The sequence below is a fragment of the Ochotona princeps genome, chromosome 1 (assembly GCF_030435755.1).
Source record: "Ochotona princeps isolate mOchPri1 chromosome 1, mOchPri1.hap1, whole genome shotgun sequence".
NCBI classification, from domain to species: domain Eukaryota; kingdom Metazoa; phylum Chordata; class Mammalia; order Lagomorpha; family Ochotonidae; genus Ochotona; species Ochotona princeps.
In genome coordinates this window covers 99,990,809-100,018,581 of record NC_080832.1, presented here as the reverse complement: position 1 = coordinate 100,018,581, position 27,773 = coordinate 99,990,809, and the positions used below count along the sequence as shown (strand labels likewise).

The window sequence follows — 27,773 nt, the reverse complement described above, 5'->3', positions numbered from 1 at the left end:
TCAGGGAGCCCCACGGGTTAATCTTATCTTTAGAGGATTTTGAGTGCGTTGGACTTTCCATGTTGTCGTGGCGTTGCTTTCTTCTTCTGAAGAGTGGGCAGCCTTGACGTGGGAGGCGTGGATCCAAGATGAGATGCCGTCTACTTTGAGTGCTGTTGGTGTGGTCAAAAGGACGGTGTAAGGACCCTTCCACCGAGGTTCCAGGTTCTTAGTCTGGTGTCTGCGGACCCACACAGAGTCTCCTATCTGGAAAGGGTGGGGTACCACTGGTTGATCCGTCTGGTCCTTGTAGGCAGCTGCAAGTGGTTTCCAGATTTCCCGCTGTACAAGTTGTAAGGCCTGTAAATGAGCTTTTAAAGAAGGATTATTGGCAAAATAAGGGATTAAATTTGAACTAGAAAGACTAACGGGGGACGGAGGTGCGCCGTACAAGATTTCAAAAGGAGTGAGACCATGTAGTCCTGGAGTATTTCTAATTCGGTAAAGGGCTACCGGAAGGAGGAGCACCCAGTCTCTAGAGCCAGTTGCAAGCGTGAATTTGGTCAAAGTCTCCTTGATGGTTCTATTCATTCGTTCTACCTGTCCTGAACTCTGGGGTCGGTAAGCACAATGTAATTTCCAATCAATCCCCAGTAACTTGGACACTGATTGACTTATCTGAGAAACAAAAGCAGGCCCATTATCTGTTCCTAATACCTGAGGCATACCATACCTTGGGAAGATTTCTTCTAACAGTTTCTTGGTCACAACGTTTGCAGTCTCGTGTTTAGTGGGGAAAGCCTCTACCCATCCTGAAAAATTATCTACAAATACTAGAAGATATTTATAACCATATTGTCCAGGCTTTACCTCGGTGAAATCAATTTCCCAGTGAGTCCCAGGGCGGTGTCCTCGCACTCGAGTTCCTTGTCCTACTTTGGTTTTTCCCGCATTAACTTGTGCACACGCCGTACATTCATCCACTACAGTTTGTAAGATTTTATTTTTCCCTAGTAGGAAATAAGGACTCTCTTCTCTATCCAGAAGGATTTTCATTTTTCTACTGCTGAGATGGGTTAATTTATGTAAGCAGGTAATTAATTCACGAGTTTGCTTTTGGGGCATTACAGGTTTACCATGAAATACCCAATGTCCTTTTTCAGCATCATGTTGTGCCCCTAATTCTTGTAAGATTCTTATATCTCCAAAGCCATATTCAAAAGAGGTATCCAGGGTGGACCGCACTTCCTGGGTAGTTAGAGAAAGAGCTCGAGGCGGAGCTTTGTTCTCTAGAGCCACTTCCCGGGCAGCAGTGTCTGCCAGTCGATTGCCCCGAGCTTCTGGGCTCTGTCCTTTTTGGTGTCCTAAGCAATGGATGATACTCAATTTTCGAGGCAAAAACAGGGCCTTAAGTAAAGCCAAGATCTCAGACTTATTTTTAATGTCTTTGCCCTCTGAAGTCAGTAACCCTCGCCTTCGGTATATTTCTCCATGAATATGTGCCGTGGCGAAAGCATAACGGCTATCAGTATAAACGTTAAGCCTCTTACCTTTTGCCATTTGGAGCGCCTGGGTCAAGGCGATGAGTTCAGCCTTCTGGGCTGAAGTCCCGGATGGAAGGGCCTTAGCCCAGACTACCTCGGTCTCTGTGGTTACTGCTGCTCCGGCTTTTCGTTCTCCATTATCTATGAAGCTGCTCCCGTCCGTATACCAGGTGAAGTCCGCGTCCTGGAGGGGCTGATCCGTTAGGTCTGGTCGTGTTCCGTGTACTTCTGCAAGGATCTGTAGGCAGTCATGCTGTTCTATATCCTCCGGTTGGGGAAGCAGAGTTGCTGGGTTTAAGGCAACAACCGGTCCAAAGTGTATCCGGTCCGTGTCTAGGAGCATAGCTTGATAATGGGTCATACGGGCATTGGAGAGCCAGCGGTCTGGTGGTTGTTTGATTAGGGCCTCAACTGCATGAGGCGCCAAGATAGTCAATGATTGTCCCAAAGTTAATTTGCCAGCATCCTTAGTTAAAACGGCTATAGCTGCCACCATCCGCAAACAAGGTGGCCAGCCAGAGGCAACAGTATCCAGTTTCTTAGAGAGGTAGGCTACAGGTCGCCTCCAGGGCCCCAATCTTTGGGTCAGGACTCCCTTTGCGTAGCCCTGCTTTTCATCCACAAACAATTCAAAGGGCTTCGTGACATCGGGAAGGCCCAAAGCGGGAGAAGTCAGAAGAGCCTGCTTGATATCATCAAAGGCCTGTTGCTGCTCAGACCCCCAGTTAAACGTTGCTCCCTGCTTTGTAAGGGGGTAAAGAGGGGCTGCCATTTCAGCAAACCCAGGAATCCATAGGCGGCAGAAACCCGCGGTCCCCAGGAATTCTCGTAGTTGACGAGAATTCCTTGGGGCGGGAATGTTGGTCACCGCCTGCTTGCGGGCGGCAGTCAGCCACCTCTGTCCATCTTTTAACTGATATCCTAGATATGTGACCTGGGTTTGGCAGAGCTGTGCTTTCTTTGCAGAGGCTCTGTAGCCTAATTGTCCCAAAGTTTGTAACAGGGACTCAGTGCCCTGTCGACAATCTGTTTCGGTGGTTGCTGCCAATAGGAGGTCATCCACATACTGTAAAAGTATTAGAGTCGGATTCTGGACTCTGAAATCTGCGAGGTCCCGATGGAGAGCCTCATCAAACAATGTGGGACTATTTTTGAAGCCTTGAGGTAACCTAGTCCAGGTCAGTTGACCTGAGAGTCCCAAGTCCGGGTCCTTCCATTCAAAAGCAAACAAAGATTGGCTTTGGGGACTAAGTCTGAGACAAAAGAAGGCATCCTTCAAATCTAAAACTGTATACCAAATATGTGTAGGCGGAAGTGTGCTGAGTAAGTTATAGGGATTAGGCACAGTGGGATGAATATCTTCCACTCTCTTATTAACTTCCCTTAAATCTTGCACAGGTCTATAGTCCTCTGTTCCCGGCTTCTTTACTGGAAGAAGCGGGGTATTCCAAGGTGATCGGCAAGGAACTAAAATGCCTTGATCCAGAAGTCTCTTGATATGTGGTCTGATACCCTGATAAGCCTCTTGGGACATTGGGTACTGCTTTATAGAGACCGGAGTCGCAGTGGCTTTCAGTTCAATGATCAGAGGCGGCTGCCGGAGTGCAAGGCCTATCCCTCCGGTTTCCGCCCAAACCATAGGAAATCTCTTTATCCAAGAATCTAAGTTTAAATTTTTTATCTCTGTATTATTTGGCCCCAAAATCTCATATAACCTGTATTCGTCTTCTAATTGGAGGGTGAGGACCTGGAGAGGCGCTCCCTTTGGATCAGTTATTCGAATCCTATTACTCTCAAAATGTATATGCGCCCTTAATTTGGTAAGCAAATCCCGTCCCAATAATGGATAGGGGCAATCAGGAACATGTAGAAAAGAATGAGTCACTTTACCAGTCGCCAGCTGCACTCTTCGGTCAGTCGTCCAATGGTATCTTTTTCCTCCGGTCGCTCCTTGGACCCAAGCCGATCTGTCGCTCAAAGGTCCCGGCGCATGGGTCAACACCGAGTGCTGTGCCCCGGTATCCACCAGGAAGGTGACAGGTTGCCCCCCAACGTTAAGAGTTATCCTGGGCTCAGGGGGGGGCTCCTGGCCCTGACCTCTCTAATCTTCTAGAGTCAGTATGGAAGCCGGGTGCCCTGGTCTTTTAAATCTCTTTAGGTTCTTAGGGCAATCTCTGGCCCAATGTCCTCTCTCCTTGCAATAGGCACATTGATCTTTATCTACTTGGGGGCTCCTCCGATCCCCTCCTCGTCTCTCCTGAGTTTGTCCTGTCACTATGGTGGCTAATAGCCTACTTATTTCCTTGTTTCTTTTGCGATCTCTGACATTCTCTCTCTCTTCAGCTTCACGTCTCAACCTTTCATCACGTTCTTCTGCTTCCTTTTTAAGTCTCTCATCTCTTTCTTCCTGAGTTTCACGCTTATTAAAGATACGTTCTGCCTCTTTAAGTAAATCCTGAATAGAGCTTTCTCTGAGATTATCAAGTCTCTCAAGTTTCTTTCTAATGTCTGGAGCTGATTGCCAGATGAAGGACATGGCCACATTGGTGGCTTGCCCTGGATCTTCTGGGTTATATGGGGTGTATATACGGTAGGCCTCTTTTAGCCGCTCAAGAAATGCCGAGGGAGTTTCCTCGGACCCCTGTACTACCTGCTTGATCTGAGCCAGATTGGTGGGGCGCCGTGCCGCCCCATGGAGACCCGCTATGAGCAACTGGCGATAGAGACGCAGGTGGTTCCTACCTTCATCCGTAGTAAAATCCCAATTGGGCCGCTCCAAAGGAAAGGCTGCATCAATCTCATTGGGTAATTGGGTGGGGCGGCCATTGTCTCCTAGAACATTTTTCCTGGCCTCCAGGAAAACCCGTTGTTTTTCCTCGGTCGTCAATAATGTCTGTAGTAACTGTTGACAATCATCCCAAGTGGGTTGGTGTGTCACTAAAATAGACTCAATCAAAGAGGTTAGCATAGAGGGATCCTTGCTAAAGGGGGGATTGTTATGTTTCCAATTGTATAAATCAGAGGCAGAAAACGGCCAGTACTGGAGCCGATCATTGGGACCGGCCCGCAGAGGGAGGGCACGGGAAGTGGAGTCAGGAGGTTGTTCCCGACGCCCTCGTAGCCGCCCTGCCATCGGGGAAGGTGCAGGAGCGGCGGCTGGGGTCTCTTCCGGTTCAGCTTCTGCCGCTTGTTGATCTCGATATGGTGGGGGTTCCTCAGCCAGCAGGTCCATTACTAGATCTTCTCCTGGGGGTAAGACCTTAACTTTGGGTGATTTTTCCTTTGCATTTTGAATCTGTGTGGGTTTGACAAGGGTTGGGTAGAGTGAAGACTGAGAGGGGCGCCCAAGGGTTGGAAGGGGAGGAGGAGCAGAGGGGATGGGGGTAGAGGGTGGTTTAAGAGTAATAAAAGGCCTGACCCACAGAGGTGGAGCATGAATGAGGGCCTCCCAGGTAATTATATAGGCCACTTGGTCTGGATGACCATGGGGACCAGGATTCATCACTTTGTGTTTGACCTGTGAAATAATGTTAGGATTAAAGGTTCCATCTCTTGGCCAGCCAACGTTGAAGGTTGGCCACTCTGAGGAGCAAAGGGTAATCCATTTTTTCTTGCGGACATCTACTGACTGATTGTTAGCCATGTCCTGGATATCTCGCCAATGCTGTAAAGTAAGACTAAGTGGGGTGGTAATAGATTGTCCCATTATCTCGACAGACGAAACACTGAACACAAAAACCACAAACAATAGGCCGGCACTGAAACAAAACAACTTCGCAGCGCGGCTTCGGTGCCAAACCGAAAGCAAAAACTCAAATGGAGATCGTGATGAGAGTCCGGATCTCTCGTCTCCCAAACGAACCGTGTACCCTTCAGACAGTGGGGGAGCCCCAAAGAGTCCTATTCGGGTCAGGTTCACAAAATTCAAATGAGCCAGAAACCTGACTCCAAATGTCCCCGGAACGTCTTCCAGGGTTGCGGTCGGGAGTCCGAGCCCGTCGGCTCCTCCACGGGTCCGCCAAGTACAAAGCGACACGGCCGGGTCGTACAAACGCAAGCGCGAAATTTCAACACAAACACAAAGACAAGGACATGAACAAATTTCAAGCGCTGGCCAGCTTACCTCCCGGAGGTGGGTCGGTGGTCCTTGGGCAGGGGTCTCTGATCCCGGACGAGCCCCCAAATGAAAGACCCCCGATATGGGTGTCCCTCCTTTGGAGAGGCCCCTCCCAAGGAACAACGAGACCACTTGTGCGGATGCAAACAGCAAGAGGTTTATTCAGATACACAGGTACCTGGGGCAACAAAGTCTCTTGGAAGACTTGCGCGCCCTAGGTTGGGGTCTGGGGGTTTTTATGGGGTTCAGGAGCAGAAGCGCAATTACAGAAGCAAGAAGCATAGTTACAGGACTCTGATTGGTGGACTCCTATAAGGCCAGGGTCATGATGATGGCAATTTTATTTTAGTACCGGGGATTTTTAATAATGACTAGTTTAGCCTTGAGTTGGTTCCCTATCTCTGATAACAGCTGAGTTGGCGCTGAGTTAGCTCTCTTTCCTAATATTTCTGCCTTATTTGGGGGCCAGATGTTTGGCCACGGATATGAGGCAAGCTTGCCCTGTCCTTGTCCGCTTCCTTTCCAGAGATCCTGTCATTCTTAGTTTTAAGCCTTGCAAAATGGCGTTGCTGCTGCTAAAGCTCATGCTTTTTGGTGAGGGTCTTTCAAGAGAAATCATAAGATTTCAGCTTATCTTTAACTTGGCTTATTTCCCTAAAGGTAATAGTCTCTAGTTGTTTCCATTTTCTTGAAACATTCAGGATTTTGCTAATTTTTTATGGTTGGGATGAACTACAGCTTTTTAAAAGTAATCGGTTATATCATAAAACATCATAAGTATTCTGTACAGGAAGTGTAAGAAAAGGACAGAAGCACAAATGGACTCCAGAGAAACTGGTTTAGTGCAGTTGAAATTAGACCAGACACACGTGCACATAAAAGTGGGAAGCAGGAAATAACTTTTGACAAACTGAAAAAACAAGGATAATAGAACTTGTAAATGATCACAGTGTGTTGTGTAAATGTATCCCTTGTGCTACGACACAAGTTTGGAAAGTCACTATGGTTTGTGATGATTTCATAGAAAACTTCTAAGTTCACTTTTTGTGACTGGCATTAGCTGGAGTCCACAGTGCCATTGAGGGAGGCACCTGGAAGGGACCCAGTGTCCATTTTTGCTTACTCCTCAACCACTTCCACATACATGGTGAAATTTGTAAAACAGCATATTAGCTACACCTTTCATCTTGAAACATCAGTGCATGTGAGGACTTTAAGTCTCCAGTTTGAAGACAAAGCATTGGACAATATTTTTTTTTCCCAGAAGTGGTAAAAATTAGATGAAGAAAAGTAAGTGGAAATTTGAGAGGCTGCACAGGAACTGTTTAATATACTGTTGAAAACGATTCAAGTGAATATGAAAATTTTCCTTTACCCCTTACCTATATTTTGTGATTAAGAAGTTAAACAACCCTGGAGATCTCAAAGGGAAGGCAAGATGGTGCAATTATAGCATATTTCCCAATTTTCTTGCTCAGTTTGTTCTGTGGATAATACAATCATAGATTCAGGAGAAAAATGTCAACATCAGAGATTTTTTGCTAAATAATTTCTTATTTTGTTTTCAAACGGTGAGCTTACATGGGAATTACTTAAATGGTATCAGGCTGCTAGTATGTGGTAACCACTGTATGTTTAAAAAAAAAAAGACATGTCACATTTCTAACAAGAAAAGTCTGAAGACCCAGGGGGATGTCAAAAAAGCCAATCAAGATCACTGGTGTTCAACCTGTGATTATATCATCCTCATTCCACGTTCTGCTTGTTTTGTGACAATTTATAGTGATTGAAAAATCTCTGGGAAAATCCATGAAAAAGATTAATTTGAGCATGTCCTTGTTACATTCTGGACTCCTATTTGATTTGTTTTTCTCTTTAAGCACAGCTCTTGTCTCAGCCTTTTTCTTATGAAGATGTCCTTTTGCATGAAAATCTCATGTTTTGTGAGACTTCGATCACAAATTATTCACTGTGCATAGCATTTTTGATATTCTTTTCTCCCCACTTGTTAGTGTGGCTGGAGCAGTTTATACATATTTGGACTGACTGAGTTTGATATGTCTGCTCTAAGTAACAGTAGGATTTTGTTTATTTTTAGATAGAATAAAGGAGGGGTGCAAATACATATGTCACAAATGGATTTTCTGCATACAAAAACTGATTCCAACTATGAGGCTTCTAGTATGCCACCTAATTCCTTTGAAGTTCTGCATATGTTACACAAATTCCTTCTAAAAGCAAGAATGCTGGTGAAAACGTTTTTTTCTTAGTATAATCATATTTTTAGATTTTATATTTGAAAAATATTTGTGATCATGCAAACCCGTTTCACACGTATTTACAGAGTGTGTGATTAATGCGGGAACGAACTCTGTGTTTTTTCTGTCCTTTGCTGAAATCCTTTCTATTTCCAAACCTAGGAATGGAATGAAATAACACCAGCAATAGAAACTTATGCATATGTGATGTTGTCATTGCACTGTAGTGGATATGTGTGTCTTTAAGATTTTTTTTTTAAATATTCATTTATTCATTAATTACATTGCATTACATGACACAATTTCATAGGTACTGGGATTCCCCCCCCTTCACCCCAAACCCTTCCCCCATCATGAATTCCTTCACCTTGATGCATAACCACAGCTCAAGTTCCGTTGAGATTCCCTAATTAAAAGTTTACACCATACAGAGTCCAGCATCCCACTTGTCCAGTTCAAGTTCAACCGCCTCTTAGGGAGGCCCTCTCAGGTTTGTAGGCAGAGCCAGCAGAGCGTCACCTCGATCAATTAGAAGCACCAACATATCATCAGCAACAGTCCAGGTATGATGAGGCTGGTGCAGAGTCCACTGATTGACATAGTCCGTCTTAGGGTTTCCCCTTGTCCAGTTTTCCGCTGCAAGCATAAAGCTGAGGTGGTTGATTCATCTACTCCATTTTCCATCTTTTTTTGATTAATGCTTTGATTCCTCCATTTTGTTCAGGGGAATCCCCCTAAAAAAAACTTTGAGGCATTCCCAGTCCAGGCTCCTACATGTACTACTAGTAAGCACAGTGCCCGCCACCGTCCATCACTCCGATCAGCTGATGGTTTTAACCCCTGGGTTGGTTCTCTTCTGAGCCCCGACCTCTATTGGAACCAATGAGTATCGCATCTCTCCCCGGCTCTGCCCATCACACTCTTGTCCCTCACCTAAACCAGTGGGAGGAGTGCTGGTCGGGTGTTGCATTCCCTGCTAGCACAGGCCATTTCACCTTGGCATTTTGTGTTTTGTACTTTTTTTTTTTTTTTTTTTTTTTTTTTTTTTATCGCAACCAAACACGGCCAGGCCCCCACACAGTTTCAGCACTTGGGCTTGCCAGTGGATGACGTGAACCGACTCAGCCTGGTCCGCCCCAACCCGAGCCAAGTGTATTCCAGTGGGTCACATTCCAAAGCCTCTTCTGGGTTATTTACCTCCATGCTTCTTGCGTTTATTTGTAGAGTCAGTGTCCTGTCAGAGGATCTGTTCAGGTTCCTCCCTCCGACTCCTTCATGGTGTCGGGCTTCACGCATTCCAGCAGGTCCTTCGGCCAGCACCGCTCTTCAATCCATTCTGGTTCCTGCTGTTGAGAGTTTCAGCCCAGCCACGGCTCGTCCATACCCACGCATATCTCATATATGGCTCAGATGGGGTTGAGGCCTAGCCGAGCCCGTCCAACGTCTATCCTGGTCCTCCAGAGCACCAAACTGTGCTGTGGTCTAATCCGGCATGGTGCGTCAAAGCCGAATTGATATTTGTGCCAAGGGATTACAACTGTGACCCGACCAGAACTCAGCCTCCCTCCAGTTCCTGTGCCCCTTAGTGGTAGGCTCCACGCAGCCAAGGCCTCCACCACGCTCTCCAACCAGGCCTGTTGCCAGCCAGTGTTAACTATGCCAGAGGTTGCTCTGGTCAGCCCAGAGCGTCCTATAGACTGTCATGCCTCCTGCATAGACTCCACCGGCCCTTCTAAACCGTCCAATGGGGTCAGAGTGTCAGGGCATTGGTCCACGTATGCCTTACACATTCTAGCCCCGAGTATGGTTCTTGAATGCCAGTCAGTGTCATAGTAATGCCTTCTGTGACCCCTCTGCTGATCCCTCATCCTATCAGGTAATGGCGCATCCTGCTGGAAAAGCCCGGAATTTTGCCTTTTAAGTGAGCTGATGTTGGCGATCGGCACTATAAAGTGACTACAGGTTCTTCAGAGGAAGATTAAATGCCTTTGAAAAGCTTAAGGACTAATACATATTCTCAGAGTACTGTGGGTTCAGCACGGAGCGTCTCATGCAGCATATCAGAGAAACCAAATTCCAGAACTTCCTGGCCGGGCGGCCAGCAGGCGAAGCCTGGCGCCAAATGGCGCACTGGACGCCCGAGAGCCTCGCACCCCATGTACCTGCGCAGGTGGTGGAAAGCTTGGCTGTGTTAGGCTGGAATCGTGGCAGGGACCCTCGCACCCGGGCCGCATGGCGGCCCGGGGCCAAGCTGCTTGGGCCCCCGCCTGGATCGTGCTAGCTAGCTCCACCCCCACTCCAGCCCCTGGCATGGCGGCTCAGAGGCGTTCCCAACCCGCTTCTCAGGGTCCTGGGACAACCTTCCCGCCCAGAAGGAGGCCATCAGACCAGGACCCCGGCAAATCGGAAAGCTGCCCGAGAGCCTCGCACCCCATGTACCTGCGCAGGTACATGGGGTCTTTAAGATTTAAGAACACCAACTGAGAAACAAATTGTTTATTATTAGTTACTTTAATAACCAGCCAAATACCATCAACGGTGCTTGTGTTTCAACCTCAGATTTTGTTTCTAGTAACAGATGAGGAAAACCTCGTCTAGTTGAGTTGGCCTAAAACTGGTGATCAAATAAAGAAAAAGAAAAGATGTGAAGTCTTCTTAGAGAAGATGCTATTCTCCTGGGAATTTTGGGTAATTCTTTGAAAATTAACACAAACTCGTACTATTTAACTTTTTTTTTAGAATGTTATGAAGGTATAAGACAGTGGATTTGGATGTAAGCTTGAATGGAGTAAGGGGTACCCAGGAACCAGGAAAAGCATTATTTCAAGTGTATCAGTGAGGGTTCTCTCAATGTGGGCAAACATCATTCAATTCTACTTGTAGCCAGAATGGGACAAATATAGATGAATTGTGATCTGCCCCCTGGAACCTGAGACCCACTTATATTTTGCTCTTGACATCTTAACTGCAGGCTAGCCAGCTTTTGGGCAGAGGCCACCTCTCCAGACACTGGGATTTCAGCCTACATCTGAGACTTAGACCATCTGTTTACATGGTTGCAGGGCCTTCAGACATGGATCAAGCCATGCTACCAGTATTCTAAAGTCTCCAGTCTGCAAATGATCTTCTTTTTAGTTTCACTTCACTTCTGTTTACTAAGTACTATTTTTTTTCTGTACCAACCCAGTATCTCTATATCTAAATTCTTGAAGTCAAATGAATTGTTCTCTAATTTTCACTAAATTTACAAGGGAAAAAATCACATATATGAAATAGTAACAGATTGTTCTTTTTTTTGTTCATTTACAGTGATGTTTTCCAAAGTATTACCAAAGATTCATGAATGGCTTTCAAATGTCCATCAAATAACTAGATAAATTATATAAGCTATGGAAAATTATTTTGCCATAAAAATAATCAATTCCTGCATTTTACAGCCATGTTGAAAATGGGTAACTATAATGGGTTTTGATGTTCTGAATTTTGACATTTGATGGAATGGAGGGAGAGAGAATGATAAAAATTAAAAAGAAAAGCTTTTTTAGACTTTATTTAATTCTTTCAAAGAATGAAGGACACTAGAAGGAGGACGCTCTAGAAACAAAGAGGAATGTTTGGAAAATACATATTAAAGTTTAGGTGATAAAATATGCAAAATCACCCATAGAAGTGGTGCTAGAATTAAATATGAAAAGGTTTTATTGTAGAAGCACACTACAAATTTTTAATTGCTATGAATATGTCCTCCATTATTGTCAGTTTCAATAGAAATAAATTTTGAGTATTTCTCAATAATTGGTCTCTCAACTGCATATCTTAAATGATTTTAATGTTGAAGAGCTGAAAAGTTCTGCCTTTATATTCTTGATTAAAGAAATTTATTTGAAGGTAGAGTTGTGCATTATCTTGATTATTTATACTCCATTACTAAATGCTTCAGTTATTTTTAACTTGGGCACACTTTCTCCCATACATTTATGCAGTCACTTAAAATGAAGTTCACCAAAAAGGACCTAGCCTGTGATTTAATTTTCTTTTGTAATAAGGAACATATGTTAGATGTTAAATGCTTCAAATTTTATTTCATAGTCAGCAGTCACTAAGTAGTTGTGTGTGTGTGTGTTTCTCACAGTAAGTTAACTCTTTCATTGGTCTATCCAAGCAAGTTGATAAAAAATTACCAAAACTGACAATAAGTTATTAGAAATCAAAATGTTATGTCAAAAAAAGCTTTTCTATGACATCTATTTATTTGTAACGTAGAATGTTAGAGAGAGAGGGATGGACAGAGGAGATCTTCCATTAGTTGGTTCACTCTCCAAATGGTCGTATGTAGTAGGGTGCAGTTTGTCAACAGCACCCCAAGGCAGTGCTGGGTTTTGAGTTTGGCTAAGCAGTTATTTGATTCTGTATCTGTTTGGCTTAAGATGCAAGTTGGTTGACTTACTATACCTGAGTTGATTTGAAACCCTTGGATACTGCATGTTAATGAGCTTAAAAATTCCTGGCTCAGCCATGTGCTATGTTGATTCTCGGAGTGTAGAAGGAACTGCTGTGGCCAAACTTGTAAAATAGACTCCTCCTAGCACCTTACATTTGTATTCAGTGTGGTCTTTCTCGCTGTCTGCAACATTAGCACCTGGGGCAGAGTTGGACCAAAGCCAGGAATCCAGAGCTGTAGCTGGCCCTACTACATGGGTGGCCAGAGATCATACTTTATCCATAGTCTTCTGCATCTAAGTGCACTAGCAAGTAACTGTATTAGAAATACAGGGCCCGGCGGCGTGGCCTAGTGGCTAAAGTCCTCACCTTGAACACACCGGGATCCCAAATGGGTGCCAGTTCTAATCCCAGCAGCTCCACTTTCCATTCAGCTCCCTGATTGTGACCTGGAAAAGCAGTCCAGGACGGCCCAAGGCTTTTTGATCCTGCACTTGTGTGAGAGACCTAGAGGAAGTTCCTGGCTCCTGGCTTCGGATCGGCGCAACACCGGCTATTGCGGTTTCTTGGGGAGTGAATCATCAGACGGAAGATCTTCCTCTCTATCTCTCCTCCTCTCTGTTATTTCTGACTTTGTAATAAAAAATAAATAAATCTTTAAAGAAGAAACAAATGCAGTAGCCAGTGGTATAAAATCCTACAATGTCAGGATAGATTTAAATAGCAGAATGATGGACTTATTACTGTTTTTGAAGGGCTGTACTATTATAATATTATAGAGTAAATCATTTGAGGAAGGGAAATTAAGGAGGGGAGAAGAGAAATCCCTGAGCCTATGGAACTGTATCATAAAATAAAAATAATAATAATAAAAAGAAATGGAGTTGCCAGGATTTGACCCATTCAAAATTGGTTGCAAGTATCCTAAGCAATGGCTTATGTAGTTATAAAATGTAAATGACATATCATTGATAAAGGGCAGGGTTATTGGATTAATAAATTAACAACTAATCACCAAGAGAGTAACAGTGACTGTTTTAAAAGTGGGCTTTCTTTGGCAGACTGCATTTTGTCCTTTTCAATGCCATTATCTAGTAGAAAGTTGGTCATCAGAGGTTGAGCAGGTATGGGCGCTATGTTCTCTGTGTTCTTGGACATCTCAGCCTCCAAAACTGTAAGACGTAACTTCACTTTCTTTATAAATCACTTGCTCTCAGACATTTCAGTAGAACAACAGAAAGTAGATTGTAAAGTCCTGCAGTCAACAACCCATGCTGTGACAATGAATACAGAATACTTAGTACCAGCTTATTATACATTCTAGTAATGATTTCAAGCTGGTTCTATGAGATTTCAACCTTCTGTTTTTATAGATTATACTGTATACAGGCTTGCTAGCTTTTTATTCTATGAAATAAGATGTTAAATATAGCATTCGGGATGTGTGTGTGTTTGTGTGTGTGTGTGTGTGTGTGTGTGTGTGTGTGTGTGTGTGATAGTTGCAAAGCAATTTCCTGGCTGTGAAATGCAGGTCCCTGTTAGAGTAGAATTGCAACCTATATTGCTAACTCTACAGCTTACATTTTACCCCATATCTCCAAATGCTTGTGTGTTATACTTTCAGTTTAAAATACAGAAGCATCATAAAACAATAAATCAGTAGCTGGCTACTTGCTCTGATACTGTTCTAAGTGAAGGATTAGACTGTTGCGTAAGGTGTAGACTGTGTTCTGCAAGAGCTGTGGAATACAGACATGTAAACAAAGAATTCTGACAATATTACAGGATAAAACAAGGGTACATATGGAGCAAAATAGCCTCAAACATGATTCATTCACTTGAATGTATATATGGGGCAGAGGAAAGTTAAGACTTTCTGGACTATATTAAGTTTTCTGGGCTATATCAATTTTCTTAATCATAAATGATTCATTGTAATGGAAATGGTGAGATTTAAACCAATTTACGCTCACAAATGAGGTTACAAAAAGAATTGAGTGGCAGAGTAATAGGAGAAGGAAGTCAGAGAGAGAGAGAGAGAGAGAGAGAGAGAGAGAGAGAGAGAGCGACCAATCTTTCCTTTCCTAGTTCACTCCTCCTGGGCTGCGGTGGCTGGGGCTGGACCAGGCTGAAGTCAGCAGCTGGAACCTGGAGCTCCACTGATACTAATGGATTCAAAAAAAATTGCTCATTTTAAAGAATCACACTGCAGAAATAATTCCAAGATTTTATAAGTACAAGACTGAACCAAGCAATGAGTTCTTTCACCCAATATAGCTGCTTTATCTTTAAAAAGTTTAAACATCTCTCTTCCTTTTTTTAAAATTAAAATACTACCTTTTAATCAATCACAAACAATACATTCACTTTTTATTACCATTTTCTTTTAGAAGAAAAACCTTATGATTTAGTTTTTTGCCTGAATTTTGACAGACTATTTTACATCAACAACCCATTCTTTGTACCGCTGAACAGATATGAAAATCTTGTAGAAAATATCATCCTGAAATATTAGAGTGAATTACCGTATAGATACTGAAGGTCATCACAATTTCTTTAATCTTTCTTTCCTTCATTTTTGGGAAAGATAGCAAATGATCATACGTTCACTCTTGTTTACAGTACCGATGGAAGCATAATGAGAGCAAAAATTGGTTTTTATTCCTGAGAATTTAAGCAATTATATATTCAGAAGCCATATTTTGGTACATATTTGTTTCTGAATGAAGCTTTTGGGTGGAGGGTAGGAGATTGTCCCCTCCCCCTTTCAACATTATGAAAACCTGGATTCTTCACAGACTGTAGGGTTTTTGTATTTGCTAAAGAGAGACATCCTCTGTTGTGGTACAGTGTGTTAAGAAGACCCTGGCTTCTGCTTTTTCTTTTAGGCTGCAAAGCTCTAATCTGCAGAAGGTTCAGATCAGAAAACTAAACACTAAAGTTTGTTTTCTTTCTTTCTTTTTTTAAATCAAGATTTATATATTTGTTTATTGAGAGTCAGATTTGCAGAGAGAAGGAGAGATAAAGATCTTCCATCCACTGGTTCACTCCCCAAATGGGTACAACAGCCAGAGTTGAGCTGGTTTGAAGTCAGGAAACAGAAACTTCTGGGTCTCTCACACAATATTGGGTTCTAAGGCTTTGGGTCATCCCCTGCTGTTTGGGAGCTGGAAGGGAAATGGAAAAACTGGGCCTAAAATCTGTGCCCATATGAGATCCCAGTGTTGTGGGTGGGGAGATTAGCTATTGAACCACTGCACCAGCCCCAGCAGTAAAAATTATGCAGTTATTTGGAGTATAATTTTTTTTATCTTTGATAAATCAAGCATGTTAACTTAAATATGATATGAACAAGGGAACCCTGAATGATGATTATTTATTAAATGATTATTTATTAAATAATATAACAAAATGTATAGAATTTGAAATGTATATATATAACAACATTTAGAACTTGAAATGATTATTTATTAAATAATATAACAAAATGTATAGAATTTTAAATGTATATATATAACAACATTTAGAACTTGAAATATGCATATCATACATATATGTATATATATAATATTTTACAAATATATATGCATTTCAAAGTCAGGGTGATGGGGGAGGGGAGGAAGAAAGGAGAAAAAAAACAGAGAGAGACACAGTGAGTTTCTATGTGCTAGCTCACCTTTCTAATGGCCACAAAAGCCCAGTCCAGGTTTGGCCAAAGCAAGGAGCAAGATGTCCCATTTGGGTCTCCGACAAGGATATACAAGGGCCTGCTGCTTTCCCAGGCACATTTTCAATAGATTTGATCAGAACTGGGGTAGCTGAGACTCAAACCAGAACACTGAAAAAATGTGACAATGTTGCACATGGTAGCTTAACCTCCAGTGTAACGATATTTAACTGTTCATATTAACACTGTTAGTCATCTAAGTTGCCTAATAGAGTAATAACATGAAGGAAATCAGTTGGGGGGGGAATTCTAGAGCCTATGGAACTACATCATAAAATATAAAGCAACTAAAAACATAAAAACATATGTAAGAGAATGATTATAGGTTAAATGCGAACACTATACCACTTTAGAGACTTCAAAAACCTCAGTTGGATAACTGTGGAATCTTGGAACTAATCCCCAATGAATATTGAGGGAGATCGATATTTATAATGAAACAGCAATATTTGCTTATTTCTCTCATATACATAAGCCTATGAACTCTTGAAGAGATTGACTACAGTTATAAATCCTATAATGATGTGTCTATCAAGGAAGGATAACAAAGCTTGTGGTGGTCACATAAGATTATTCAGGAACCAAATCATTCCTGTGGCCAATGACTTCATAAGGTTGCAATATAATTGTGTTACTCATGTGTTTGTGATTGGGCTTCTGTAAAAATGCCTGTTGTGTTGTCAGTGATAAAATACATAGCAGAAGACAAAGGATTGATCCCTGGGATACTCCAGGGTTCTCAGTTTAGAAAAATTAGCAGGAAGTATTAATTCAAGACTCATAGAGCAGCCCAAGTAGAAGGAAGAAACCCAGGAGAACACAATGCCAGGGACACAAAGAGAAGATTTCGTCCAGGAAGAGGAAATGACCACACCAGAAACTGTGGTAAGGTCAAGATGTAAGTCAGAGTACAACAAAAAAGCCTATTGGGAAAACTTCCTGCACAGACCTGACGACTATTCATAAAATAGTCCTGGACCTTGGCATCCCAGCCAGTGCAACAGTTGCCTGTATCCTATATCCTATACCACATCCACCGAGAAAGCAGAGAATCACTAACATTGGCTGCAGGCAATTACACTGAGCTAAAGTTGCAGATTCCCCAGGAGGCTGTGAAGCTCATCATTGATCAGCATGGTGCCAATATTAAACAACCGCAGAAATAGGCCCTTGGATTGATGTGGACACAGAAGATGCAGGTGATGAACAACTGATGCTTATCAGTGGTTTTACTGTTAAGCTGTGAAGGCCATAGCAGCAATGCCCCAGACCCTGGCACTGAACACCCCAGTGCATGAACAGCTTTCAATTCTCCAGTGATCTGTGAACAGACTCATAATAAGAGGTGGCAAGGCAAGTCATTCTATTTGTAATAACTCTGGTGCTAAATAACTGTAAAAGATCAGAGGAGACACTGACTACTATTAAGATTTACAAAAACCTCAGGAACAGAGAAATAAGTGGCAGCAGCCAGGAATTTGATAATAGATAAAATCTCAGAAGACAAACAACCTCGAAAAGAGAATTGCCCATTTTAGAGAAGACAGAGTCCCATGCAAGCATCCAGGATGGATCCGATCTCTAATTTATTACAAATTATCAATGAGATGACCCAGCACTGTGAGAACAGTCTGTCCAAAGACTTGACAATGCAAATCGGAGACATTGTGGCAGGAATTTTAAATACAAATGGTTCCTGATAATTCAGAATCTTGACACTTTGTAGAATGGAAGCTTGGCCCTCAGTGTTGCTGGCTTTGGGGACAATGGAGAACGCCCATTGAAGCATCTCAGGGATCTCAGTAGTGACTTTAACATTTTCCATCCCAACCAGTAGCATGAACTCTAGCATGGACTGCCCCCATCTCTGGAGAACAACAGATAGAGGAAGATTGGTGTGACTTTCAGAGACTCATTCATTGCTCTGAGTGTAAGCTCCTGATGGCCAAGATCTCTAGCTATGCATAGACAAAAATATTAAGTTAACCAAAGATCACCTTTATGATACTACTAATGGGGAAAACTTTATGATACTAGTAATGGGAAAAACTTGCAATTGGGATAAAATTAGTTGGCAAAAGAGTTGCAACAGAGCTTCCTGAAGACACAGTGGTCTCTAAGTATGTTAGGATAGGGCCAGCAGAATCAGATGCCTGTAAAGGTACATGCTCATGGAGACCAAGAAGAAATCTGAAGATATAGCACACACTCTTTCTTGCCTCAGTTTATTAGAAATTGCTTCTTCTTGTGATGATGATAACCTGGAAGATGACTACTTACTCTGAAGTCTAAGCTTCAACTTCTTTAGACAACTGCTTAGCTTTGATTTGATTCCTGGAGAAAAGATGGGAGTCCATCCCTTCCCCCACCCACACACAAGATCCTTGCAGCTTTCGGTCGCTGCATGGTATTCGCTGTTCTGTAGAAATGAACTCAGTGCACGGAGCCAATAGTAACACACATGGACTATTGACTGATGATCAATAGCCAAAATTTAGTAGTGGCATCAGGCTTTTATAGACTGAGGGTCACAGAGGATAAGGGAAGAGGTATTAAGCATGTCTACGGAACCCATCAATGGTTTCTACACCCTCGTCTAAAAATATCTTTGTTTTACATATCTACTCAATTGTTTTCATACAAATGATATCAAATCAATTGTCCTCCTACAGTACAGTCTACCTTTCTGGGGACCAAATTAATTTTCTCTTTCCATTGGACCACCAAAAAGTCTATGAGGAATAGAAGACAAACACTTCCTCTCCCTACTCCACCCCCTCAGTGAATATCAGAGTGCTGCTATCGGGCTCTTCAATGTCAGGCTCCACCCCCTGCCAGTTTTAAAGTGTATTACTGCTAAGCTGAGTTCTTCTTGAAATTGGGAAATGGCTAAGGTATGGCTATTGGAAATGATGATTCTGCTCTGACTCACCTCGTCAGGTTACTCCGGATAAAAGAAGTTTTTAAGTGAATTTAAAACCAGGGACTCAAACATTGCGGTTGAGTCATAAGGAAAAACAGCAATCAGCATAGTTACATAGTTTCCAACAGTAAGAGAATGCTGCCTATTATTAGACAAACATTTTTGAAATAGTGTTCAGGGTGTTTCGCTGTTCAATTTTGTTAAAAGTTGAACAAGAGAGAGGAAACAGGAAATATAAATGGCTAGTATGTAATCTTTACATGGATACACATAAAGCTAGAGATAACATATATATATAATATATATCTGTTTAAACCATTTGGGGAATTATTTACTGAATAAAGTTTCAAGAAACTTAAAAAAGTACAGCATATGCAAGTATACATATATAACGCTGTCTATTACATGGTACTTAGTAATGAAGGTCAGACCATACCTGGTCTGTGTATTGCACATTACTTTGTCACTATTTACTACATATTTCATATATTTTAAAAAGTTAACTGTAAACTAATATCAGGCAGGCTATTTGAAAGGTGTCCAGAAGGCATTGTTATCACAGTAGATGACAGTTCTATGATGAATTTTCCTCTGAAGGACCTCCAGTGAGAGAAAAGAGAGGGGAGACAGTGACATTGATGATATCTAACCCAAGGTGTACCTACACCTTAATTTTGGACAAATGCTTCTGGTTCCATCACAAGGGTAATATGCACCAAAAATAATTTTATATGTAACTCTATTTTCCACAACCATTTTGAAGTTCCTACATATAAAAGAAAAGAAACCAATGATATCAAGAATAAAGGAAGGGATTAGGGATGTTCTTTTATTTAAAATATAGTCCCGACTAACTTTAAGCATGCACAAAATTCTTGATGGCAACCACAAAAACATTAAAAGAAAATAATTGATATATCAATAAAGGAGGATGTGGCATCATAGAAAATCCTCATTTAAAAAGCACAAAATTAGAAAGAAGAAAAATTCAAAAATGGAATAACCAAGATAATGAATAGAAAACAATAACAAATATGGTAAATGCCAATTCAGCTTTTTTTTTCCCACCTGTTTTTATTTTGTTTTGTATTTGTTTTTTGTTTTTTGTTTTTTTTTTATTGTTAATTATTTTGCATTATGTGACAGTTTCATAGGCTCTGGGAATCCCCCCCTCCCTGCCCCTCCCCTCCCCCCGGTGGATTCCTCCACCTTGATGCAGTATTACAGTTCAAATTCAATCAAGATTCTTTCATTGCAAACATATACCAAGCATAGAGTCCAGCTACTTATTGTCCAGATTGGTTGAACAGTTTCTTGGGGAGACCTTTTCTGGTCTGAAGTTTGAGCTGGCAGAATATCATCACAGTCAATTAAGAGTCCCAATATAACATCAACAGCAATTTGCAATGTTATGGAGTTGACATGGTTTTGAGTAACCAGTGTATTAAAAAGAAAAAAAAAAAAAAAGGAAAACAAGTCCTAGCCACCACCTATGATTAGCTCATTGACATTTCAATTTTAGTTCATATACAGGACCGGCTGCTCTATACCTTAAAATGGCCATAAGGCACCATTCAGCTGTTTCGTGTCCATTTCATCTTAGTATTTAGCCAGTTGTTGTGTTGAAGTAAAATTTTGCTGATCTTGGCAGATTTTAGGATAATCCAGACTGGCTTGTAACTCTAACAAGATATATGTCAACATTTTAGGTGCAGAACATTTTTTTTTGGGGGGGGGGTGTGCAGGAAAATCCTCAACACCATGGTGAGGAGTAAATAACCTCTGTAAGCACCATGCATCTAAATACACAGGTTGGGAGCTTATTTATGTAGGGGTGCCGTGTGGTGGGAATAAATGGAAATTGTACTTTCTGCTTGATTTATTGTATACCTAAAACTGCTCTAAAGAATATTGACACACACAGAGAGACACATAAAAGCAACATTCTCCAATTCAATTAAAATGAATAATCTACAAAATGATTTTAAAAAAATACAATAAAATTAAAGCCAAAATAATATAACAACACCCAGCTGTCATTAAACATGAATATTGGCTTACTAATTGAAAGAAAATATTTTGAATCTTCTGATTAAATTACAATAGGGGGAACAGGAAAGGTCTTTTTTGGGAAAAAAGGAAAAAACTGAACAGCTAGGTAAAACTAGAGAAAAGTACTTGAGAGATGAAACAAAATCCATGTGCAGTAAGCCTACTTACCCCCTGGAGGAAAGTTTCCAGGTCATAGAAAAAAAAATGGACCCTAAATGGATCTGCTGAGCTCTGAAGTAACAAGCTGCAAATTAAAGCATTCTATCTATCTATCTATCTATCTATCTATCCATACATCAATCTATCTTCTAAGTTATTTCTCTTTTCATGATTGTAAAAATATTCAACTTATATTTTTAATCAGGTATCCTTATGTTTCTGTATCCTTCATTTTTGCATATTAGGGAACGCAAACTACATTACTTATTGATGAAATTTCCAAAAGTTAAGATTTGAAATATCTAAAAGTAAAGACAAATATAAAGCCATGAATAATAGCATCTGTTTTTTTTCTTTTAAAAAAATATGTATTTATTTTCATTGGAAAGACAGATTTACAGAGAAAGAAGAGACAGAATGATCTCTTATCTGCTGATTCATTCCCCAAGTGGCCACAACAGCCAGAGCTGACCTGATCCAAAGCCAGGAGCTACTTCCAAGTCTCCCATGTGGGTGCAGGAGCCCAAAGCTTTGGACCATTCTCTCTTGCTTTCCCAGGCCACAACTGGGGAGCTGGATGGGAAGTGAAACAGTTGGGACACAAGCGGATGCCCATATGTGATCCCAATGCATGCAAGGTGAGGATTTATGCCTCTTTAAAAGTCTTTCTAAAGTGCACTTCATAAAAGCTTTACTAGATAGTGCTGCTTGAAATCAGATGTTTCATTACAGATATAGCTATTGAAATAGATAATTAATGAGGCTCACCATTGAAGACATGAATTAAGTAACTCAAATTGCAACCATGGACAAAATAATCCCACACTGTTAGATCAATCCAAAACCTCGAAATAATAACACTGTTGTGATGTCTCAGTTATAATTTTTTTTAAGGCATAAAGGTGGTTTATTCGGGTTAGCCTAGGTCTTCCAGCCACCTCCCCCAGCCCAGCAGGGCTGGGCAGGGGAGGGGCAATTGCAGCCGAGGCTGCTGCAGGATCCACAGGGAAGGCAAAAAGAGAGACCTCAGTTATAATTTTTAAAGGAAAGTTTAACATAAAAAGCTAATGATTTTAAATGCATGCAATTATAATATGTAATTTTAAATCATTAAAACTGCATTAAATATTACATATAAATATGTAAACACATGTAAATATACATATATATGCATTTTAGTGATAGACTTGTGCTGAGGTACGCATATGTATATATACTTTTGGACATCTTTTTCTTTTCTGGGTCTGCTTTACAGTCTCCTCACTCTCTTATATTCTAATCTGAGACACTAGATCCTTTCTCTGAATCTTTATTTTATTTCCTCTGTATAATGCCATTTGATAGTACGTAACAGCAATAGTAGAATGTCATTTTTTTATGACCAGTCTAAGACCCAGCTCATATTATCACTTTGCTTCTTACTACACTTTATTTCATCAAGTTTTTTTTTTTTTCCTTTTCTAAGCTTCTTTCAGGGCAAATCATCTACAATGGCATACTTCTTCCAATATGTTTGAAATTTTTATCGGGTCTTTGTTATGATGTCTTAGGTCTACCTTTTATTATTTATCCTTTTTATTTTAAAGAATTATTTATTTTCATTGGGAAGTCAGATGCGTAGAGGGGAGGAGAGGTGCAGAGGAAGATCTTCCATCCATTGATTCACTCCCCAAGCTGCTGCAAGAGCCAGAGCTGAGTCAATCCAAAGCCAGGAACCAGGAGCCAGGAGTCAGGAGCCAGGAACCAAGAGACAGGAGCCAGGAGCTTTTTCTGGGTCTCCCACATAGGTGCAGGGTCCCAAGGCTTTGGGCTGTCCTCGACTGCTTTCCCACAAGCAGGGAGCTGGATGGGAAGTAAGGCTGCTTGAATTAGAACCGGCACCCATATGAGATCCTGGTGTGTTCAAAGCAAGGTCTTTAGCCACTAGGTTACTGCGCTGGGCCCTTATTATTTATCCTTTAATTCTTTTAACTGATACCAGTCAGTGATCTTTCAATCAGTGATACATTTTCAGGATTTCCTAACAGTGAATTGTGATGGTATTACTAAATTCAGGCCCAGGGAATGCAAGTAAAATTGAAAGGGTGTGACCTCTCATGGCTATCCTTATTACAGATAGAATGCCCACCAGAATTCTTCTTTCCCTATACACTGAGCTGGAAACTGAGCAAGTGTGAATCAGTCTTCTGCCTCTAGAGGCAGATGCCAAGTACAAAAGCTTGAAAGAGCCACTTTACAACAGTGTGTCCTTAGATGACCCTAAGAGATGCTTACATAACTGTATCCACTTGGAATGTTACCTGAGAAGGGAGTTTTGCTGTTGATGGAGATGAATACTTAAGTCTTTATTATCGTGGTTCAGTTTAGCTCAAAGTTTCCCAACCTTAAGATTCAGATTTGGGGCAAGATAATTCCTTGTGGTGAAGAACAGCAAAAGGAGCTCTGTAAAGTCTGTAAACTAATTACTATTAGAAACTGCTCCCTGTAGTGGGGGCTCCCTTAAAAAGTCCAGAAGATTAAGGCTCTGATGGAAGAAATATGAAAGGTTGGAAGGTTAGAAAAACATTTAGTAAAGCATTTAGAAAAGTAGTCACCTGTGACATTTTTTTAAAGATTTATTTATTTTTATTACAAAGTCAGATTTACAGAGAGGAGGAGAGACACAGAGAGGAAGATCTTCCATCCGATGATTCACTCCCCAAGTGAGCCACAATGGCCGGTGCTGCGCCGATCCGAAGCAGGAAACCTGGAACCTCTTCCGGGTCTCCCACGCGGGTGCAGGGTCCCAAAGCTTTGGGCTGTCCTCCACTGCCTTCCCAGGCCACAAGCAAGGAGCTGGATGGGAAGTGGAGCTGCCGGGATTAGAACCAGTGCGCATATGGGATCCCAGGTGCGTTCAAGGCGAGCACTTAAGCCGCTAGGGCACGCTGCCGGGCCCAACCTGTGTGTTGTTGACAGGATATATTCCTACAGAAACTAAAGCTTCAAGGCAAGTGCTTTGAAGGATACAGGACAGCACCATATTTAGGCTGTGATGTTGTTTTCATGAAATGCTACAACAAAAATGAGCATTGCCAGAAAGCTGAGCAGTTGCACTCAACTCAAACATGCACATGATAATATTTTTTGTTTTTCTGGGAGGCATTGCACAATTGGCTAACAAACTTTGAAAGTGACTTCTTTCAGAATTGAAAAAAATCAGTACTACAAACAACTTAGCAGTTATTAAAGATCTCCCATGTGGACCACTTACTCAAAAGAATGAGAAATCTTAGCAAAGATTAGATAATAGATGCTACTTCCTTTTACGGATGACACTGTGTCGCTTGTCCTGAAAAGGTTAAAAAAAAAATGCCAGGGAAAGAAGCCAATTAAATAAAAGCAGGAGCCAGGAGGTTATGAAGTACAAATCAAGGAGATTGTTGGATAAGATTCTTTTATATGGAGCTCAATAGAATGGCAAATGTGATTCTTGAGAAAGTTAGCTTTCATAGGTCTTTTGTTGGATGATACATGAAGGCATCTGAGGTTTCTGAAAACTTTACTAACAAATAGAAGCTTAGGAAGCCTGCCAAGTGACCCATTGTGACCCATCTTTCCATCTGTTTCAAAAGATTCCATGTAAGTTATGGTAACAGAAATTTGGCAAAAGAGGGACCAAAAAAAAAAAATGACTAAGAATTAACATATTGCTCCCACAGAAAAAATCTTAACCAAAAAATATATTTTCACTCCCAGGTCCTGAAATTCTGATCCAGCATGACTTAAAATTTTATGGTGGGATTTTTATTTCAGTTATCTTGCTTGTTTCTTACCATTGGGTGTTCATGTATACAGTAGGAAGCATGAGATATTTGTGGTCTCACATTTGTGTATCTACAGTACAGACATAATTTCTTTTTTTGGGCTTAGTATTTTTCCTTTATAACATTTATTTGGTTTACTATATATCTTTTGATATCTGTTTTTTCATTAGTAATAGATTTCATCCTAGCAGGGCTTCACTGTTGCCCATGTGTTCCTATATGTAGCTATTTTTCTGAATTTACTGTTATTTCTTAACGGCTTGTAACCTGTCTCACCTTCCCTGACAACTTGGCTTTTGTCTTATTTCCATGTTTCAAACAGATAAGCAACAAGCTGGAATAAACTGAAAGAGACATTGTTGGCTCAGTTAACTTTTTTTAATAGGCAACTTAAGAATACATCCTCCCTACAGAGCACAATGGTGAATTTCAATGAGGTTTTGAAGAGAGTAGAGGAGTGTATTACAGAAGTAAAACACACCGCTGTGTGATGTTAAGAATTCCTGATGGTCCACCACATGGATAGATCTTAACAAAAGTTGAGATGTAAAGGCAGTAAGTTAATGTCCAGGCTAAAGACAGGAAACAAGAGGTAGGGATATTGTGTCAACTATAAGTTGGTGAGGGCCTCCACTCCAGGAAGGATTTTACCTTCCAGAAGCTCCAGGCTGGCACCGCCTCCAGTACTCACATGGCTGACTTTATCTTCAGTGTCCCATTTGGCACAGCAAGTAGCCGTGTCTCCACCTCCTATAACAGTAATGCAGCCCTTGGAAGTGGCTTTGACAATTTCATCCATGAGAGCTTTGGTTCCATTAGCAAAGGAGTCCCACTCAAATACCCCTACTGGTCCATTCCAAACAATTAGCTTTGCTTGTGCTACAATTTGTGCAAATTTTTTATTGCTCTCTGGACCACAGTCCAAAGCCATCCAACCAAAAGGTATACCAGATTGCACAGTAGCTTTTCCCACATTAGCTTTCTCATCAAACTTGTCAGCAGTGACAAAGTCGACGGGAAATGTAATCTTTACACCATTTTTGTCTGCTTTGGCCATGATATCGTTGACAATCTTGGCTCCCTCTTCATCAAACAAAGAAGCGCCAATTTCCATGTTGTGGAGCACCTTCAGGAAGGTGAAAGCCATCCCTCCACCAATAATCATTTCGTTGACTTTGTCTAGCATATTTTTGATGAGTTGTATCTTATCTGCCACTTTGGCTCCACCAAGTATAGCCAGAAAAGGTCTCTCTGGATTTTCCAAGGCTTTAGCAAAATACTCTAGCTCTTTCTTCATCAGAAACCCAGACGCCTTTTGGGGTAGGTTTACTCCCACCATGGAACTGTGAGCCCGATGTGCAGTGCCAAAAGCATCATTGACATAAACATCACCCAGCTTGGAGAGTGATGCTCGAAAGGCTTCTATTTCATGCGGTTCAGCTTTCAGCTTCTTCCCAGAGGCATCTTGGCCCTTTCCTTCTTCCTCCACGTGAAAGCGCAGATTCTCCAGGAGGATAACTGACCCAGAAACTGGGTTGGCGCAGGCTTTCTCCACTTCGGAACCTACACAATCCTTCAGGAACATAACATCCTTGCCCAGCAAGGATTTGAGCTCATTAGCAACCGGTTCTAAAGAATATTTGTCAGGCATTGGGATACCATCAGGCCGGCCCAGGTGACTCATAAGGATTACTGCCTTGGCTCCGTTATCCAGGCAGTATTTGATGCTGGGAATGGAAGCCTTGATTCTCTGGTTGCTTGTAATCTGTTTGTTCTTCATGGGCACATTGTAGTCTACTCTCATGATGACCCGCTTCCCTTTAACATCAACTTTGTCCAAAGTCAGCTTCTTAGAAAGATTCATCTTGATAACACAGAGATGTTAAGATGACTCCCGGATCTCGATGGTGAAGACCCAATATTGCTGCCAGGAAGCTGTGTAGGCGGTGATTCTTAATGCCATTTGCTTTGCCCTGTCACCTCTGGGCGGGAAGTCTCTAACGTGAAAGCCATTGTTACAACAGAATGAAATCTGGCTCTGTGATTGGTCAACGGTCCTGCCAATCTGGATTTGGACCGTGTTGCTGGGTGTGGATTCAAACTGTGAGTGAAGAATGGGAAGTAGTGGAGTTAGGTCCTGGCATTGGGGCAAGAGTTAGAAAGAAAAAGAAACTGATGAGGAAAAGATTTTGAAATTTGAGTCCTCTGCTAATTCTTTTAAGAATTCTGGTAATTACTCCTGAAAGACAAACAAACCCAAATAGTAACCTACAAGCAAAACACCAACTGGTATACTGCCATCCATATAATATTTTAGTAATTATATTGATATATGAAAGGCTCTGCAGTGCTCAGTAAAAGAAGGAATCCATCATAATGGGTCTATCGTGGCATATTCAAGGCAGTGCAGTCTGGTTCTGGTTTTTTTTTTCCCCCGATAAGGAGCATATCCCAGTTTTAGCTTTTTACCTTAGAATATATATTTTTGATGAAGAGAGCCATATTTTCATTACCCTGCTCCTTTAATTGTCAGACTACCATAAGAAATGTTTGTGGTTTCTGCAGGAGAATCCCATAGAGATCATAGCAATGAATTATCAGTAAAATGGGTGGAAAATTAGGGTGATGAAAAGCCCCTCACCTTGTGTTCTGTATCTCTTTACTCCCTGTGTAACATAGAAATTGAATTGAAAACGGGCATAGTTTCCATGAAGACTAACTTATCTGCAGAAATTTAAAATGAAATATTTTATTTTTGAAAAAGTAAG

The 27,773-nt window shown here is 41.4% G+C and overlaps 2 protein-coding genes and 1 pseudogene across 2 annotated transcripts; 1 reads left to right on the top strand and 2 right to left on the bottom strand.

The window, feature by feature from the left end:
* On the bottom strand, positions 1 to 5,229 carry LOC131481314 (uncharacterized). The gene is given in 1 exon segment (XM_058669723.1): positions 1 to 5,229. A coding segment is annotated over 1 exon segment (5,229 nt).
* Positions 5,230 to 5,474: 245 nt separating this feature from the next.
* Positions 5,475 to 17,676, top strand: LOC101518002 (tudor and KH domain-containing protein-like; annotated as a pseudogene).
* Positions 17,677 to 25,364: 7,688 nt separating this feature from the next.
* On the bottom strand, positions 25,365 to 27,015 carry PGK2 (phosphoglycerate kinase 2). The gene has a single exon (XM_004590432.3). It carries the CDS (start codon positions 26,867 to 26,869, stop codon positions 25,616 to 25,618), a length of 1,254 nt encoding a protein of 417 aa, XP_004590489.2. The 5' UTR covers positions 26,870 to 27,015; the 3' UTR covers positions 25,365 to 25,615.
* Positions 27,016 to 27,773: the final 758 nt, after the last annotated feature.

Bases quoted from the DNA above. Each gene is read 5' to 3' on its own strand.
- PGK2 (XM_004590432.3), bottom strand. From the start codon at position 26,869: ATGAATCTTTCTAAGAAGCTGACTTTGGACAAAGTTGATGTTAAAGGG.